General features: G+C 33.6%; 1 protein-coding gene across 4 annotated transcripts in view; it reads right to left on the bottom strand.

Annotated features, from left to right (window-relative positions):
• Positions 1 to 19,816, bottom strand: part of LRRIQ1 (leucine rich repeats and IQ motif containing 1) — a 230,785-nt gene that overhangs the window by 18,485 nt on the left and 192,484 nt on the right. For 3 of the 4 annotated variants that reach the window (XM_027071142.2, XM_027071143.2, XM_027071144.2), the window contains one exon: positions 2,445 to 4,383. The exons of the other annotated variant lie outside the window; for it this stretch is intronic. In XM_027071142.2, coding sequence (XP_026926943.1) covers positions 4,241 to 4,383 — 143 coding nt within the window. In that variant the 3' untranslated portion in view covers positions 2,445 to 4,240. Of the gene's footprint in view, positions 1 to 2,444; positions 4,384 to 19,816 lie in introns of those variants that run through there. 4 annotated transcript variants of the gene reach the window in all.

The raw sequence follows: 19,816 nt of genomic DNA, 5'->3' as shown, positions 1-19,816 counted from the left end.
ACACACATTTAAAATAAAAATAAAGCATTTTTTGACTACATGCTTTTTAGAAGTTATAAACATTATATTTACTGTTTCCAAATGTATTCATTTACACAACTGTTATTGGCTTTTGTGTTTTATGTAGTAGATTAAAACTGGATTTATAATACAGTAAGACGCCAAATATAATATGGTTCCCATTAAAAGACCTTATTTATGTCACAGTTCAAGTCATGCCATTTGAAAATTAACAGCTATATATATGTAAAGCCTGAGATAACATAAAGACTACAAGGTGGGTGCTAATTCTATTTCTTACCACCGGTAACATAAAAGACTTTGACCGGACTTTATGAGATGGTCTCTTATTAAAAACAAATACAAAACAAACTTTATATATACATATATATATGTTAATTTTAACGCAGAGTTAAATGTAATTACACCATCTTAAAGTCTAGAACCAAAACTGAGGTTATTTTTCCTTCTTATATCATAATATTCACTATGTTTAGCAGAATCAAAGTTTCCTTTTTTTGTAAACTAGAATTTTTGTGCCCTGTTTTCTCTAGTCACTATCTTTTGTCTACTATCTTCCCAATTATTTTCTGCAATGATACACCCTACCTAAGTTATGTCACACAATAGCCTCTGAATCAGTACTATCCAATAGAAATACAATGCTAAATATACATGTCATTAAATTACTTTACAATTAAAATTTTCAAGTGCTTACATCTTAAAAAATAAAAAGAAATTATTTTAATAATACATTTTATTTAACCCAAAATACTATTATTTTAACACATCAACATACAATTATTGGGCAATTTTGAATTCTTTTTTCATGCTAAATATTTGAACTCTGCTGTGTATTTTATGCTTACATCATCTCTCAATTCAGACTAACTGTATTAAAAGTACCAGGTAGCTACATGTGGCTAGTGACCAATGGTTTTGACAGCATAAGTCTAGATAATAGTTCTTTAGCTTCTGAAAAGAGGCTTTCTCTGAATCTCACAATCATCATTGACAAAACTGCATCTATGCAAACAAAAATATCCTGGTAGATAACGGATATTATTCTGTATTGAAATAGACAGAATTACCTCTCCTATTAGTGAGAAGTTAATTAAATTAATTAATTAGCTAGAAATTAACCCTGAAAACCATTATTCCATAGAATGCATAGGGAACTTCTTCCCCTACATTAAAGAATATTCTTTATTCTCACTTTCTCCCAGTATAATCATGAAAACCATAAATTCAGATGGTGAATTATTTTTTGAGCTCCAGAGATGATAGAAACTGCATTTAGTAGGGAATATGATAATAAAGGAAATAAGGGCTGACCTTACCACTTTATTTTTCTTTTCAAAAGAATAAGCAAAAATGTTTCTCTTTTCTAAGAAACTTATAGTTACTTCAATTATAGCATACTACCAGTAAAATATTGTCAAAATATATCCTACATGTTTATTATTCTCAATTTTGGCTCAGTGTTAACCTAGATTTTGAGAAAAATGAGAAAGTATGAGTAAATTGAGAGCAACTAAGATCATGGCAACAGCCAATTCAATAACAGCATACTCAAAGCATGTAGCATCTAAAGCTGCTTATACTGATGATGTGAGGATTTAAAATTAGACAGAGATCTCTTAAACCACTGGTATTTATTGTTCATTCACAATTTTTATTAAAAAAAACTTTTAAACCCTGTCTATGCCTTCCAACTTATTCTTCCTAATTAAAATGTAGCATCCCTTGTTTTCTCCAAAAAAGAAAAACTCAAAACTAATTTCCAGGAATCCTGGTGTATTCTCCCTTTTGCCTTTAAGGCACAGCATTGCCTTTAACAGTTCTTTGGCTTTTGTTCTATTATTCTGGCTTTTCTGTTTTTTAATGTGGTAGCTGTACCTACAACTAATTCATGAGCACAATAAGAAATTAGGATTTGGAATGTTTCTCAAAATACCTAATAAGCTCTCTTATAAAGCACTATGTGCACAAAGATGTTGGCAGACTGAACCTTGGGAAGGTGATACCCCCATAAACCAATATAGTTAACTCTCATATTAAGACATTCTGGAATCTCCAAACACTGCCTTCCACCAGCCTTTTTGTGATTGGGGATTCATTTTACCATTCTCACTGGAAATGACTGGTGATTGTGATAGCACTGGGGAGGAGGGCAGGTAGGAAGGAGAGCATTGGGTTGGGAAGGGTTAAGGAAAGACAAAAGGTCATTTAGGGTTGTACATTTGAATAGCAACATTACCTGGGTCCATAGCTATCAATCCAAAATTCAGTCAACTAAGTGAAAATATAGGCTCATCCAAATCTCAAAGACAAATATTTGCCTTAATATCTTCCCAAGGCAACAGGAGAAAGAATATCTCTTTGATTTCTTTTAGGTTTTATTTAACTTTTAAAATTAAAAAAAATTAAACTATTTTTAAAAATTTATTCAATTTTAAAATTTACCTTTTTTATTTTCACAAACACAGATAAACTAGTGTTAAAAATAATGTTTGAACTTTGATTTTGTAAATGATCATTTTAAGGCCAGACATAATAAACAACACTACAAAGATCTTCCAATTTAACACCATAGTCAGGAAACTATTTTATTGACATCTTCATCAACCATCGGCTACAAATTTAAGAAGCATCAGCACCCATTATCTTCCTCAAAATTAATATTATGGAACACACAAGTCACTGACTACAGAAACTACAGACTGAATTATTTTTAGGCACTAAAACAGTTTAATCATAAACATCTCACTTCTCGTACTTTTTCATATCATTGATTTGAACATATGAACCATAAAACCCCATCAATTTCATCTCTAATGTGGTTTTCTCTTGCAGGGTTCACAATAAGTCGAGATAAAATATTTTCCATCATTACATTATGTTGGTTTGTGGATGCTCTTAGTAAAAGGATGACCTAACAGCATGTTCATAAAGCAACTGCACATGGAGCTTATGTTCCAAAGCTCAATTTCGAGGCCACAACACATGAATCTCTGTTTTCTTTGATTGACAGCTCAAGGTTCATTACCATTTCTATCTCAATCAAGTTGAAAGAGATTTATAGATCTGAAATGCAATGGAGCTCCAAATGTAGATAGGGGGCACAAACTAGATAAATGCATCTCTAAATCTGCTTAGTCATTTTTAGATGAAATACTTCAATAAAGAGTAGGAAAAAACAAAGAGGAAGAATCTAAAGTTCACTGGATCCTATTAAAAGCCACACACTGGGAAGTCAACGAGAGAACTTAGCTTGGGGAAAGAAGCTCCAGACTCAGGAAAGTAAAGGACCCCAAGGAGCGTGAAAGGTAAATACAGTATTTGCACACTGTATTCACTAAAACATCACAGAATATTAACCACAAAATAGTAAGAATTTAATAAAACTGGCCTGTGATTTTAGAAAATATATTAATATTACAAAATTTTGAAATTGAGCTTTAAAAAGATTTTTAAAATCATTCCGAGGTGCCTTAGCTAAAATTAAAATGAAAGAATATTTTTGAGTCCGTAGAATCATGTGAATGAATCAGAATTAGCATCTACCTTTTAAAAATTATAAGGCTAATATACATTTGAATGAAACATTACATATAAAATATCCAATTTATTAAATTGATATATTTAAATTTATGTTTCATTTCAGTTTAAACATAAAGTATATTTTCTTAACATAACTTATCTATTTGAGATGACTTAAAGTAAAATAAAATTAAAGGCCATTTTCATTATCTATTCTAAATATTTTACACATCAATTTATCTTTGAAATATCCAAATAATAATCTAGTCAAATAAAATTTATTAATATATAACTTATTCATTAATACTATAAACAATGTCAATAAATTATAGTTATATTCTCTTACAATATGTGTATGGTATTACAACTTCTTACTGGTAACAAAAACCATCTTTAATACATACGTCATAAAATCTTTAAACAAAAGAAGAAATTGGATATGCAAATTCCATTACAATATTTTAAGAATTAATTCTGGAGGCCATTCCTCATAAACATAGGAACAACAGCTAACCTGTTTTTTATAGATGGGAAATCAGATAACTCCATCAGAAAACAAAACTGTGGAATATGTATAGTAACACAAATTAAAGACAGTGCTCTAAAACCTTGTATTCAATTGGTAACATGACCAGATATCCGTAGATCTCTTGAGAAAACCGTGCGCCATATGTTTTGAATGCTGAAGCTTGAAGAATTAGTTTGAAGTTTTCTCCTTCTTTTTGCCACTTCCCCATCCACCACTGAGTTGTACGGGATAGTCACGAAATGACATACGTTCTTTCTTAGAAGGTCTCGAATTTGTTATCATTGGTGCAAGTATTCCCTTAACTGAAAAACCTAGACAGTGATATTAAATGTACAATTTCACTTAACTTGATCCAAGCAAAATTATATTTTAAGGTAAGAAATATATTTGTCAACAATGTGCATTTTAGAATTATGATCTTTGGGTTTAAGAAGGGCATATTGAGTTCACTTTTGTCTGAAAAATAATCAAGGTTTGGTACAAAGTACATTTAGGTTAAATGAAAGGAAATGATTGAAAAAATCAAATAGATACATTTTCTTCTATCTACAAATTAAGACTGGTATTTCAAGACTGAGATGATATATCTTCCTAGTTCTTAGGTATTTAAATTTTCATAGTTTAAAAATTTTTAACTGTTTTTATTTTCATAAATATGTTCTAATTAGTTTTAGAAATGGTTCTACTGAATTTATGATTTCCTCAGAAAGAAGAATTCTTGGTAAAACAGAAAATATATTAATTCTAGAATCTAAAGATATTCATGGGTTCTAGTCTGGCTGCGTAAGACACAACTTTGTGACTATGGACGGGTTACAACCTTTCTGAGCCTTAGTTTTATAAATGAAGGAAATTATCTGTGCAGTATAGGGTCTTTGTGAAGATTGCCTTTTTTATTATATTGCAATGGTGGTAAGGTCTATCAGAGTGCTTTGTAAACAGGTGCTATAAAATGGAAAAGGATATTATTTATAGTCAACAATTTAGAATTTATCCAGAGAAAAGCATCAAAAATTGTTAGAAGCTAAAAATAAATAGTAGTTGAAGGAATGGGATAGTGGATTAGGAATATTTTACTCAGCAAGATCCCAAGATGCCATATCAAAAATACTATTAAAGAATTATGATCATCTGCATTAAATCTCCTGATGATTATGCAAGCACAGGGCTATATCTGTGGGGAAAGGGTTTGAAAAGCAGCAGTGAGGAATCCAGAGCTCCTTTAGTACTGGCTTGAGGCAAAGGTTCAAACCACGTGACTCTTCAGTGTGATGCGTCTGTGCTTTAGTAAGTTCAGGCGAGGAAATATCTATTTTTTTAAAAAAAATAATACTTTTGCAACCAAAACTTAAAATATTTACAAATATATAAATCTAAATAGAAAGGTTAGGAAACACTAGACCGTCTGTGGAAATTTGCCTTAATTTCAAATTTGGTGCAGCATGATAGTGAATATTGGTTCATTTCATTTTATATGTAAAAACTCTTGCTTTCCGGATATTTATATCAAAATTGTGAGTAGGAAAACAAATTCAAAGTAGTTGATGAACCTCTATAAAGGTAGAATATTTTAGTCTGTGGAAAGAATATGAAAGAAAAAGCGGGATGGGGTATGCTGGGCACAGAGAGGGTAATTAATACGTGTGGCTCCAGCACAAGCCTGCAATGGAATTGGTAGACAACATAGCTTGGGAGTTCAGAGACCTTCCCAGCTGGCACTCAAAGGCAATCAGAGGCAGAGGCACGAACAGCTACGCCAGGTAAAGTTCGTTTTCAAGTGCTGGCCAGAGTTAGCCTGCTTTAAGCCATTCCCTCCAAGTCAGTCAGTAGTCCTTTGTGACACCGCAAGAACTTTCAAGCAGCAGGAGTATTACTAGTGCAGAAAAGTGAGAATTTCCTAGTGATAAAATAGTGGCCTAAAAAAATGTAAGAAAGCATCCTAAAAGCTCACCCCCTCTCTACTTGCTGTTACATATTGAAAATATTTTTTTTTCCAAGAAACAGAATAGAATGTCTCCTTTGGTCTCTTTTAGAAAACAACAGTAACAGCAAACCCTCACCTTGCCTCAGCAATAAAAATTCTTTAATGAGTAAATAATTTCCTGGATAGCAAGTATTTTTTTAGGAGAATATATCATTTCAGGAGAAAGCTGGGGCTGAAGGAGCAGGGAAGCAGGGAGGTTTGAGAACTGGGACACATTCAGAATTCAGATATATTTATTTAAGACAAAAACAGAAATTAATAAAAGGGTAAGCAGATTTCCACAAATGGCTGACACAAATGTTTTCTTCCAACAAAGAAAGCTAATTACAGTTCCTTGCAAGCATTATTCAAGGTAATATGCACAAGTTAAGTATGCATTTTAAAATATAATCCAATAACAGTTCATTATTGGTTAATTTTTTAATGACAGTATCCTAATAGTATACAGATGTATTACTTAATGCTTTTACTCTTAATATAAGTTTTTTTTAATCAAAGATAAATAATATGTAAGGAGGGAGACACTTTCTGTACAAAGTATTGAAATAGTTATAATTTCATATACTTCTAAAATAATTATTTCAAAATGAAATAAACTGAATTGTGTTAAAACATGGCTTTTCTTTAGACCAAATGCTCACTTTTAATAGTCTGCATTCTAAAGGATTTTTCTATTGACTATAAATTTATTGTATGGTACAATTTTTCCCCCTAATATTGTTCTGTTGTCTTTGTTATTTTGAAACGTTGATGAATCTGCAAGTCTTTTTGTACTTACCCACAATGTAACTGCATTTTTAAGAGGCTGCTTGTAAATTTTTCATTGTTTGGCAAACATCCTTTGGCAAATAATTTTAAAAACGTATTACGTGATATTATGAAACAGCTTTGTAGTAATTTTGAAGTATATTTTCAGTAGAATGAAAATGCTGTAGGAAATTAGTGTTTAAAATGACAGAAATACTTATATTTATACATATAGTTTTTTAAAAACATATTTTTGATGTGATTAAAGGCTTTCATTTTATTGTTTTGCTACCTATAAATAAATAATTTGCACAGTAATCAATATAGCGTATTCTCCCATTGCATTTAGTGAGAGTTTTTTTGGTGGCATGTAAATTCTTGAACCACCAGATACATGGAACATAAATCGAAGAGTAAAACAACACATCTATAAAGGAACCACATATTGGCATTCATTGTAAAGCCATTGCTTTGTCCTGTAACTACTCTAGAAATGGAAAAAAAGAAAATAAAGAAGCAATTTAATACAGTCAATGTATAATCATTCTAAAATTACCCACATGAAAATACAATAGTGAGAGAATCTTACCTCAAAAAACTGACATGAGAGCTAGACCTACTGAGAGGCTCCTGGAATAAAAAAATTATGACTGAAGGACCTCTAACTGTTTTTGTCTCTTTCCTGCTACATTATCGTTGCAGATTTTATGTTTCTTTAACAACAGTCTGGCACATATTTGCAGGTGATCATACAAATTAACCAATCAGTTTCTTACATATATGCTGAAAGTAGGTCTTGATAAGAATGCTCTATCTTCCAATAAGTCACTTCTTTGCCACATAATCTGTGTTCTGCTAAAGATTTGTTCTGGTCCTTTAAAATTTTTTTTTGGTTAAATCCTTGGTTCTTTAACAAATGTCAAGGTCTATATATGCTATGTTTTGATAAGTAATTTAATATGTAAAATGCTTTGAATGACTCTCCTGGTATGTATAAAAAATTTTTTGTTAAACAGGTCAAAATAGAAATTTCATGATGTATAGTGATACGTCATTGGATTTTCATCAATAAACCCAACACTATGTGTCTGGATATAGAAATCATTTCAAAGTCCTTCCCATATTGTATTGCTTAACAGCAGATACAGCACAAGTAAAGCATGGAGAAAAAAAATTCAACATTTTAATGAAAGTGACCAGAACAAATTTTTAGCAGCAAAGCGTTTACATCAATTTAAGTGCTGTAAATGAGTTACACTGGGTAAGTCTGGGGTTGAGGTAGTTATTACAGTGTTCAAATAACAGTTGCTTTTTAAGGTCATTGCTATGTCCAACTTTGAATCATAATGATCATTCACAGTGAACTTCAGTTAGTTAAAGTTTAAAGTCTAACACTGAGAATGAAAATAAAACAAATAACAGGTTGTTTATATTATATTCAGATTTTCTCAATAAATCCCAGAAATTTTGCTTGTTTCTGAAATTGTTTTCAAGCTTTTTCAGTGACTAAAATTTTTTCTATGACATAACAATACTAATAAAAATTGTTTCTCAATATTTCATTTGGACAATGGCATTTACAATTATTCTTCTTGCCCAATATTTAAGAGACAAATGACTAAGAAAATCAGGTTTTGAAACAAAATAGCCATAGTACTCATTATTGTTGGTAAAAATCATGATGCCTGTTATTTCTAAATCAGACACATATAATATATTTTGGCTATGTATATTTATTTGAAAAACAATTCCTAATGAGCATAAGAGCTAATACATATTAAATAGAGTGAAGAATCTTGATAGATATTGTATAGATTTTTATTTTGGTATTTTGCATATTTCTTGATCTTTTACAATAGCTATGCCTCACATTTGATCTAGAATTTTTGAGGCCTCCTTATAGTATGCACTGTTCGCCAGGTTTTACTATTCGTAACACACTGTTATGTTGATTTCTTCTTGAAGATACCGTGTCGCTGTCTCTGCACAGACATAGATGACTAGGATGTGGTGCTAAAAATATTGTCTTGATTGTATAAATTCTGTGGTCCTCATACTAATGTTGTTCAGCACTATTTTAATTTTTTTCTGGAGGAAATTTTTTTGAGCGATTTATTTTTGGGTGTAAAATATAAATAAGTTTTGTGATTTTTTTTCAGAACTAGGTTTGTCTTCTGTCATGTGGCCCTTAAATTAACTAACACTTTTATTTCCATTGTTCACTATTCTGGCATAACTTTGGTTAGTGCAATTTTCTGGCTTCCGACTAAACAAGTAGATACTAATTGAGTGTTTAAACTTCTAAATTGATTAGGGAAAAAAAAGTGTAAATCACTAGGGAGTTAATCTATAAGCTACCCAGCCATCCATTTTCTACTGCACATTGCTGCTTCTAAAAATCAGGTCATATGTCCCTTTACTCTTGTCAATTCAGGTAAGGTCTATTCCCAACTCCTTTAATCACTTTTTTTTTTATTGTTCTTTGCAGGACTCAATTCCATTCACTGCATTTACAATCAAGTGTCCTTAAGTGTTTGTAATTAAAGAATGATGGGATAAATGATGCTAATAATTGAGAGTATTTTCTAACCTTAATTGATACATCTATTTCTTTGAAATAATTCAGTTCCTATATAACAACTCTATTTTAATTTCTAATGATCTTGTTTTACCCCTCACTTTCCCATTAATTAATTTAGCCAAAGTAAACTTTTAGCAAAAATATGCACTTCAAGTAAATCTTGAAATGTTTATCATTAAGCAGTTATCCTTTGGAATTTAAACATTTAAAACCCAAATTAGATTTTCAAGATCACGTGGGGTCTTTAAAAGCTTTAATGTAAAATCTTCCTTTTATTTACACATTCATTCAACACTTATTTATTTAGTGCATATTTTATAGCAGGCACTCTTCTATTCTTCCGTGTAGTAGACCTTCCCTGTCCATTTCCTTCCATGTGCCAAATCATATTAGTAACTATCACATTGTAGTTGATTTTTTTATTTTTTATTCTAATAGTTCATCTTTACAGTCCTCATATGGAACTTGTATAAAACAAATACTTATTTCCACTTTCCCAGATAGTGAAGACTTGTGGATAGATTTCCCAAAAACTTTTCATGGAAACTTTCATTATCCCTTTACATGCTTATTACTTCTTAGCAGGGAGACATTTGGCAACAATAAACATGGCTAGCCTGAGGATTTTTTATATTATTGCACTTCAGTTTCATTCACTTGACAAATGCATTTCACATTTGACCATACCCACTTATTTACTCACCACATTAGCTAGTGTAGGAAATTGGTTTGAAAGCAACAATAACAACCAAAATAAAAAATAAAAATAAAAAATAATATGTCAGAGTATAGCAGTTTATTTAAGAAAAGGAAATGAACATGAAGGAAAGGCATTAGAACTAGAATACTACAGTTAGAAACATGATGCTTTAATCTATTATCAATAGAGCATACATGGATCCTGTCCTCAAAAATGTGAAAAATGCGTGGTTTTTTGTTTGTTTGTTTTACAAAGAGTAAATGTAGTTGACAACTACATTTGTACATTTGTATTAGCTGTACAACTAGTACAACTAGTTTCCTCACTCAAGTACAGTTGAAATAATGTCATTCTCTGGATAATGTCAACTGCTGATGAAAGTAACTACTGTTTTAGATCTATATGCATTGTTCCGTGGTTACTAATACTGTTACATTTAACTGTGTCTGGAATCATTGTTGACTATTTCATTACATTGTCTCGGATCTTGGAGATAGACATTAAATTAAAGGACATTGGGGCGCCTGGGTGGCTCAGTCGGTTGAGCATCTGACTTCGGCTCAGGTCATGATCTCACAGTTTGTGAGTTTTAGCCCCGCGTCGGGCTCTGTGCTGTCGGTTTAGAGCCTGGAGCCTGCTTCGGATTCTGTGTCTCCTTCTCTCTCTGCCCTTCCCCTGCTCACGCTCTGTCTCTCTCTATCTCTCAAAAAATGAATAAACGTTGGGGCGCCTGGGTGGCTTGGTCAGTTAAGCGTCCGACTTCGGCTCAGGTCATGATCTCACGGGCCATGAGTTTGAGCCCCATGTCGGGGTCTGTGCTGACAGCTCAGAGCCTGGAGCCTGTTTCAGATTCTGTGTCTCCCTCTCTCTCTGCCCCTCCCCTGTTCAGGCTCTGTCTCTGTCTCAAAAATAAACGTTAAAAAAATTTTTTTTAAAAAAATGAAAAAACGTTAAAAATTTTTTTAAATTAAAGGACATTAAATCAACAGCTATTTATTACATATCTACTTTGTACTAGACTTGTAGTTGCAAATGCATTAGATGCTTCCCACCAACCCTGTAAACATGCTCTTCATGCACCAGTAATTAATTTTGATTATCTAGTTCTGATTATGGGAACGTTTTAAGGGTTAAAGTGTTAATGTTAATGTGTTTGTTTGATTAATTTTAAAAGTTCAGGATCAAAATATCAAGACCTAACAAATTGTTATTTTTAAGGCTTCTGCCAAAAAAAACTGAGACCAAGAAAAGTCAGAGTTAATGGGTTAGGCAATAGTAAAAAGAGCCTTACAGTTTAAAATTTTACATTGTTAGCGACCAACTCTTGCTGAACAGAAATGAAAAAGAAAATCTGTGTGATGTAGCTCTTCTTTACTGACATTTACTTTAAATCCAACACTTCAGATTAAAAAAAAAAGAGGATAAGCAAAGTCAGATTTCAAATACAGTACAAGAAAAGTTAAAGTTGGTCATAATTGGTTATAAAGTCTTATGTCGACCTTCTTTTTATCTGGGCGAAAACATAACATCCATGGTGGACGATGGAAGTTTGAGTCATTTAAATGGGAATTATGACAGTCAATTTTTAGTTCCTGTCCAATGAATTTTTGCAACAATTGGCATAGATAGTGGTATCATGCAGTTATTTTATTAGAAGATTTTGTACATAGAACACCGTCATACTAAATGATATGTAGTATGCCAGGTAACTAAAAGTATTACAAAGTGCACATATTTAACAATCTCTTCATTGTGCATTTAAAATCAGTAACATTTTTGTTTGGGCACAGTTATATTAGTTTTTACCATCAAAACTATTAGAAGTATCATGTATTATTGCCCATGTTTTCTCATCACTCACTTGGCTCTTCAATTCTCTTGTCAGTTCACTCATAACTTCCCTCAAAATGTCACGTTGCAGGGGTTTAAGTGTCCGGTACGTCCCAGGCCCTTTTGCTCAGCACCTTATTTTGCCATCTCTTTCAATCCTCATTACAACTCTACAAGATACACATGACTCTCATTTTCAAAATGGGGAAATTAAGGTAACACTATTAAACTATTTGTCCAAAGGTATGTGGCAGTAACACAGTTGAAACTCGGCTTCATATGACTAAGATTTATTATAAAGAAGACAACATCATGTTTAATAGTCGGAAATAAAGTATGCCTCTAGTGTAATAGCACCATAAAGAAAATCATTAGGAGCAAATGTCAGATGGGAAGGAACTGTCCATTACCTGGAAATAAGGCCTATGGAACTAAAAATGAATATAATGTATCAATGAAAAGCAATACAATCTTCAATTTTCGTAAGTGAAGAAATACAAGAGAAAGATATTTCTATACCTGTAGATATATCTGTACTCACCTATATTTTCATATGATCTCATACGCCAAACAGCTTTTTTTTTAAATTTACGAATGACCAAAAGTTTTTTTCAGACTTTATCCTTTAGTTGGCGACAGTGTCTCTCTACTTACTCCTCAAGGTCTTTGTAAACTAGTTGTTACCAGAATTTTTGAAGTTGTTCAAAGAATAGCCCATATTTGAGTTGATTTTGGTTGTAGTACATGAGCATGTACTTTAATAAAGTAATGTTAATGAGTAGCATATCCTGTGAGCTTTGCAAAATTTGATATGGAATACTAGAGATCATATGTTTTTTCAAGACAGTATATGAAGAAGATATATCAGAACGATGTAACGATCTAGATTTTTGAAAGGCCAGTTACCAGTAAAACCAATATGCTAATTAGTTGACAACTGAACCAAAACTTAATTTATTCTTTTCATATATAGTTTCAGTCTATAGTGAAAAACATGCAAGTAGGTACATGATTAAACGTAACTTTTACTCACCTTTTGACCACTCTATGTGACAGAAAATTAATTTATATGTCAAACATTTTTAGACATCGAGTGAGAAAAATCCACTGATTTGTAAATTTGAGTTACACACGGTCAGGGATCAGTAGAAAGTAGCAGAGCTGCTAAAGAGGTGAGACTGCTAATGAGAGATCTCGGGACTTTCAAAAAGGTGAAGTTTGAAGGGGATGCAGGTTCAGAGTGGGGTGGCGGAAGCCTTGCAAAGCAACAAGCTGACAAAGTTGCGGGGGGGGGGGCGCAAATCCAGCAATGAAGTGTCAGTAATCGGTATTGTATCTTTAAATGAACATAAAATCATTTATAACTATACTTACAACTATTACTTCTGCTGTTTCACAGTTTGAAGACCATGCTTGTAGCTAACTGAGTGGAAATGGTAACGTGTCAAGAATTAGGAGGTAAACTTCTGTTATGTATGTATGTATGTATCTATCTATGTATCATCTATCTATCTATCTTTTTTTGACCTGGTATTTTATGTAAAATTCTAAATTTATGATCTAAGTAAGAAGCTTGGTAATATGAAAGTGTAACATAATTATGATTTTCTCTTCCTTTAAAAATAAGAGACTCTATGATGGGGATGCTATTATTCTAGCCAGCAGAATAAAAAGCATGAATATCTCCACGTAGGTTTTGTTGGAAAATGTTCCCTAAATGGTTTTGAACAATAGGAGCTAGCCCATTACCAGAGCTATAATTTGCTAAAAAATACCAAGGGCCCCTCGTTTTGAGAGAACTGAATGACTCCCATTGTGTAGTCTATTTCAGGATATTCTTAGGAACAAGTGTAGTTACTCAGGCTGACTTACTAAAGATAAGTTCCTAAGGAGGATAGCCTAGAGTAATCCATGTGTTTAAATTTAGAAGTGTCTCTTTGGAGAATATAATTATCTTTCTCACCCAGTCAAGTTTTCTTACTGTAGGAGTGGAGAAAGACAGCTGGTAACTACAGATGTGGGTCCTCTCATCTTAAAAATTAACACTGCAACTCCTTAACACATCTTTGCATTGGGTGGAGTTTGTTATTAATACTTTCAGAGAAAAACCAAAGCCATTTCACATAAGAGATATCGCTTGTACTTTTGAAATGACAAAATAATGACGTTTAATTTTTGAAAATAAACCTAGGCCTTACTTTTTTTTTATTTTCTAAGTTTTTATTTAAATTCCTGTTCATTTATATACAGTGTAATATTGTTTCAGGAGTAGAATTTAGTGATTCATCACATACCACACCCAGTGCTCATCATAACAAGTGCCCTCCTCAATTTCCATCACCATTTAACCCATCCCCCTGCCCATCTCCCTCCATCAACTCTCAGTTTGTTCTCTGGTTTGCCTCTCTTTTTCCCCCCTAATGTTCATACACCCCGATGTTTATAGCAGCAGATAGCCAAATTATGGAAAGAACCCAAATACCCATTGACTAATGAATGGATAAAGAAAATGTGGTATATACATACAATGGAATATTATTCAGCCATAAAAAAAGAATGAAATCCCACCATTTCCAAGATGTAGATGGAGCTAGAGAGTATTATGCTGAGCAAAATAAGTCAATCAGAGAAAGACAAATACCATAAGATTTCACTCCTATGTGGAATTTAAGCCTTGCTTCTTAAAACATTTGATATATTAAGGTAGAGAAGCTGACCTGTGTTTTTAAAAAGTTAGAATTTTGATATTTAATTGAATGTGAAATTATCCCTATAACACAGAATCACATAGGACAGCCACAAATAACTTCCAAAGTACAATTCATTCAAGGTGAATTTAAGATATTATCAATATTAACCCCATCTTCAAAAAGGGAACCCTTAATAAAAGGAAAATGCTTCTCTTTCCTTCTAGTTTTGGCCCATTAATATAGTAGAGTTCTCTTCAAAATATACTTCAGAAGAAACTATAGGCCTGGTTCTCTATTATATTCTGTGTGATAATAATCAGATTTAAAAGCAAGGCCATGGAGCACCTGGGTGGCTCAATTGGTTAAGCATCTGACTTCAGCTCAGGTCATGATCTCACAGTTTGTGGGTTCAAGCCCCACGTCGGGCTCTGTGCTGACAATTTAGAGCCTGAAGCCCTGCTTTAGATTCTGTGTCTCCCTCTCTCTCTGCTCCTCCCCCCACTCATACTGTGTCTCTCTCTCTCAAAAATAAACATTAAAAATATAAATAAATAAATAAATAAATAAATAAAAGCAAGGTCACCTTTAACACGTTATTACATGTATTTTTTTACATTTTATTTTATTATTTTATTTTTATTTTTATTATTTATAAATGTTTATATATTTTTTTGAGAGAGCAAGTAGGGGATGGCCAGAGAGAGAGGGAGAGAGAGGATCCAAATTGGGGTCTGCACTGACAGCAGAGAGCTCAATGCAGGGCTCGAACTCAAGAACCGTGAATCACAACCTGAGCTAAAATCGGACGTTTAACTGACGGAGCCACCCAGGCTCTCCTGGTTTTTATTTATCAGACAGAGACAGAGTGAGTGGGGAAGGGACAGAGAGAGTGGGAGAGAGAATCCCAAGCAGGTTCTGTGCTGGAAGCACAGGTCTTGAACTTACAAAACTGAGATCATGACCTGAGCTGAAAACAGGAGTTGGACACTTACCAACCACGTCACCCAGGTACCCCTTTATATATATATATATAATTTTTAATTTATATATATAAATTTATATATACTTATATTTAAATTTATATATAAATTTATATATACTGTAAAATTATATATGTATATATATATATATATACACATGTAATTTTAAATTTATTTTAGAGAGAGAGAACATGCATGAGTGAGGGAGGGGGGCAAAGGGAGAGAGAGAATCCTAAGCAGGCTCTACTCAGCATGGAGCCTGACATGGGTGACCCTGGGATCATGACCCACGACCCTGGGATCATGACCTGAGCCAAAATCAAGAGTCAAAAGCTCAACCACCCAGGTACCCCTTTCACACGGTCTTATAAACTGAAAATCTGAAATTTCTCTTAAAGAGGACAGCTGCCTGACATGTTATTCCTATGTTTTTCTCATCGTAACATTTTACATTTATATAAAACATCATAGATTTTTACTAATTACTTTCAGGATAACCTATTCATATAAATTATCTTATAGCTATATATCTATACCTAGTTCCCTCTTTAGTGTCTTCAGTACTAAATTTACAAACAACTTCTTTCTAAAAGTAAACATCTAGCTAAGATTAAGCTAAAGATCATTTCCAAGTACATACTATGAAATGTTGACTGGATTCTTCATAGGAAACTTTATTGGCTTGTTGGTTTTTTCTCATTTAAAAAATGTATTGGGACATCAAGATATCCATTACTAAGTCTTTATAGTAGAATATGCTTAAGCCAAGTTTTTATAGTAGGTATGCTGAGTTTCAGAATCACTTATGGCTTTTTGAAATTCAACTTCATTTTATGAAATAGCTGTCATTTCTCATAGATGATGGGCTTTTTTGATCTTTACTTAAAAAACATTTAAAAAAAATGTTTAATTTTTTTTCCATCTCAGCTGACTTTGTTTAGCTAAAGTAATTAGAGACAATTTGAAAACATTTGAAACCAGTCAGAAGCATTCTAGTGTGGAGAAAATTTTCAGTTACAAACAAGATTTTCACACTATAAAATATCAGAAATAATAGTTTCTGTTGCTTTTTTAATTGGGAAATTAGCATATACAAAGTTTTCTTGTTCTATTTGCAGAGTATGGAATTCTAAAGCTATCAGGACTCTTGGATTCCCTTTGTTTATTTTTATTCTTTTTCCCTCTTTTCCCACATGAGAGCAAAATAGATATTTATATATTCATCTAATTTTCCATGATACTTTTTAATGGACAAACCAAACCTGAAATATCTCTTCCAAGCTCACAAAAGTACATGTGTGAGAAATGGGATTCAGATTCAGATCTAGCCTACTCCAAATTTCTTTCCCTTGTTTCAGGCTGCCTTTTATCTACTAAATTTACAAAGGAGTTGTAAGTGACTTAATTAAGGTCACAGACAAGCTGGTAAGGAGCCACACCAGGACTCAAAATTTATTTCCCAGTCTCTTAACACATACTCTTACCAATACCACACAGTCTCTCACTGTGTTTAAAAATGCAACTGGCGTTATTTATCATCTCTTACTTCTGGACTTCATAATTCCAGTTTAGTGAGGGCGATGCTACACTTTATTAAAGCCATCCGTAGTTAATTATTTTCCCTAGTTAACCACATGGTTTCATAGGCTGGAAGTAGCCTATAAAACTTAGAGAAAAAGAATAATGGGACAGTCTGAGGTCTTCTTATGCTTTTTCCTCAATTCTTCTCAATTGTGAAAATTGCCTAGCCTTAGAGGCCATGAGTAAAATAATACTAGGTCTTAATTTGGTCCAAGCTGTGACTCTCTCTTAAGGACAAGAATAGTGAGTCAAATTTACTTTTATAAAGATGTGTTTTATATATATACCTATAATTCATACACATATATAAGTTATTATATCTGGAGAGTAGTAATTCAGTGTATGCATATATGTCAGTTATCGATTTATAAGCGATGAATACACCCTTCATTATATGATCTGTGATCAAAGAATTTCTTTAAGCATTTCTCCTTTAAAGTGAGAAAAACGTCAAGCTTTCTGAACAGAGGGTGCTCAGGGGACACTGCCGGTTTTGCAGTTTCTGGCAAAACTGCAAGTTTTGGGTGGAGTGGGCCTTGTGGGTTTCAGGACCTCTGATGCAGCCTGCCTGAGCCACAGGCCCAGAATAGGATTCCTCTGCAACCTGGCAGGTTCACCCTAGCAATAACCTGGGTGCTGTCCTCTCCGTAGGGAAACCAAAGCTTGCTGTACCTCTGCCTTATCAAGACCCATTCTCACGGCATGCCTGTGCTACTGATTGCTCATTCCTTTCCCTGCCTCCTGCCCTCCAGAGAATTGCCTCTTATTTGCCTGGTAACTCCAGACCAGCTTTGGTCTGGTCAAACCCGGGAACTTGTCTGCTATCTTGTGGCTGAACCACACCTTCTCCAACGAGGTCTGAACCGTTTCTAAGTTTGTCCTTCCTTGGGTGATCTCCCTCAGCCCTAGGGTACCACATAGGGTTTCCTTTTATTTCAATAGTTGATATGGATAATACTTTAGTATAGGTAACAATACTTAAACTTCACTGTTTAACCAACTGTATCATAGCTGTCTCCTAATTGAACCCAAACTGTTGTAATTTATATTTATATAAGTTATAAGCTCCATGAAGGCCATGATGCTCAGCACTCTCTCACCTGTGTAATGCGCTGAGCCTTTAAGAGCACTTCCATAATTTTTTTTTTCAGTTAACAAATGACAGGACTGGCTCCAGGTAGGTTGGATCCATGGGAATTTGAATCTCATGACTGAGTTGTTTGAAAGACCCACCTGGGAGGAAAACTTCACTTGTTTGGATAAATTGTACACACCAGGATTCTGGACAGATCAGGTGCTCTTAGAAGCTTGGGCAGACACTATTGAAGATCTACCAAACAATCAATCTTTTACCCTCCTTTTTTGTCAGTACAGCCTGCCTCCCACTATGCAGCAGGAAAATGACAAATACTCTCTTTCTAGCTCTTATCTCACATTTTCTGCTCCATAGTGGACCATAGTCAGTCAGTCAGTCAGTCAGTCAGTCAGTCATCCATAAATTCACTCATTATCCATACATTACAGGGCCTACTATATGTCAGGGAGCTCTTCTAGTTACCTAGGATACCACATTAAGTTTCCTGACCTCCTGGAACATACATGCTAGTAGGGGAGAAGGAGAATAAACCATAAAGATAAAAACTAGTATGACATTGTTGTGGCCAACAAAATCTGAAAGCAAGTGCGTTTAGTACTGCTGAGAGAGATTTTTCTCCCTGCTAGAGACCAAGCCTTCAAAATTCTGGTTTCAGGTTGATTGAATTCACAATAGAGTGCTATTTATAATATATTACAACCTTTCTTTAATAGCAATAACCATTTATTAATAAAGTAAATCCCAGGTAATAGCTGGCAAGGAACATTTTTCTGAGATTTTCTTCTCCCTTTTTTTTTCTTCTCCACCCCCCACCCTTGCCTTTTATTAAGCTGTTCCAGGTTCACAGCAAAATTCAGGGGAGGATACAGAGACTCTCCATATACCCCTTGCCCCCACACATGCATAGCCTCTCTAACAATATCCCCCCAATGCCTTTGTTATAACTGATGAATGTAGACTGACACAAAACAATCACCCAAAGTCCATAGTTTACATTACAATACACTCTTGGTTTTGTACAGTTTATGGGTTTAGGAAAAATGTATAATGAATGACATGTATTATTATTATGATATCACACAGAGTATTTTCGCTGCCCCTCAAATCCCCTGTGCTCAACCTGTTCATCTCCTCTCCCCTCCACCCCTAGCAACCTATGATACCTTCCATAGTTTTGCCTTTTCAAGAACATCACATAGTTGGAATCATCCAGTACGTATAGCCTTTTAGATTGACTTCTTTCACTCGGTAATATTCACTTAAATTTCCTCCATGTCTTTTCATGGTTTCATAGCTCACTTCTTTTGAGCACGAAATAACAGGCCATTATCTGGATGTACCACAGATTATTTAGACATTCACCTACCACAGGACAACTCGGTTGCTTCCAAATTTTGACAGTTATGAATAAAGCTGCTATAAACATCAATGTACAGGTTTTGTGTAGACATAAATTTTCAATTCCTTTGGGTAAATATCAAGAAACACGAATGCTGGATGACATATTAATAGATGTTCAGTTTTGTAAGAAACCACCAAACTCTCTTCCAAAGTG

Source organism: Acinonyx jubatus, chromosome B4 (genome assembly GCF_027475565.1).
Source record: "Acinonyx jubatus isolate Ajub_Pintada_27869175 chromosome B4, VMU_Ajub_asm_v1.0, whole genome shotgun sequence".
Taxonomy (NCBI): Eukaryota; Metazoa; Chordata; class Mammalia; order Carnivora; family Felidae; genus Acinonyx; species Acinonyx jubatus.
Note: the sequence above shows the minus strand (reverse complement) of the source record. Positions and strands in the feature narration are given on the sequence as shown.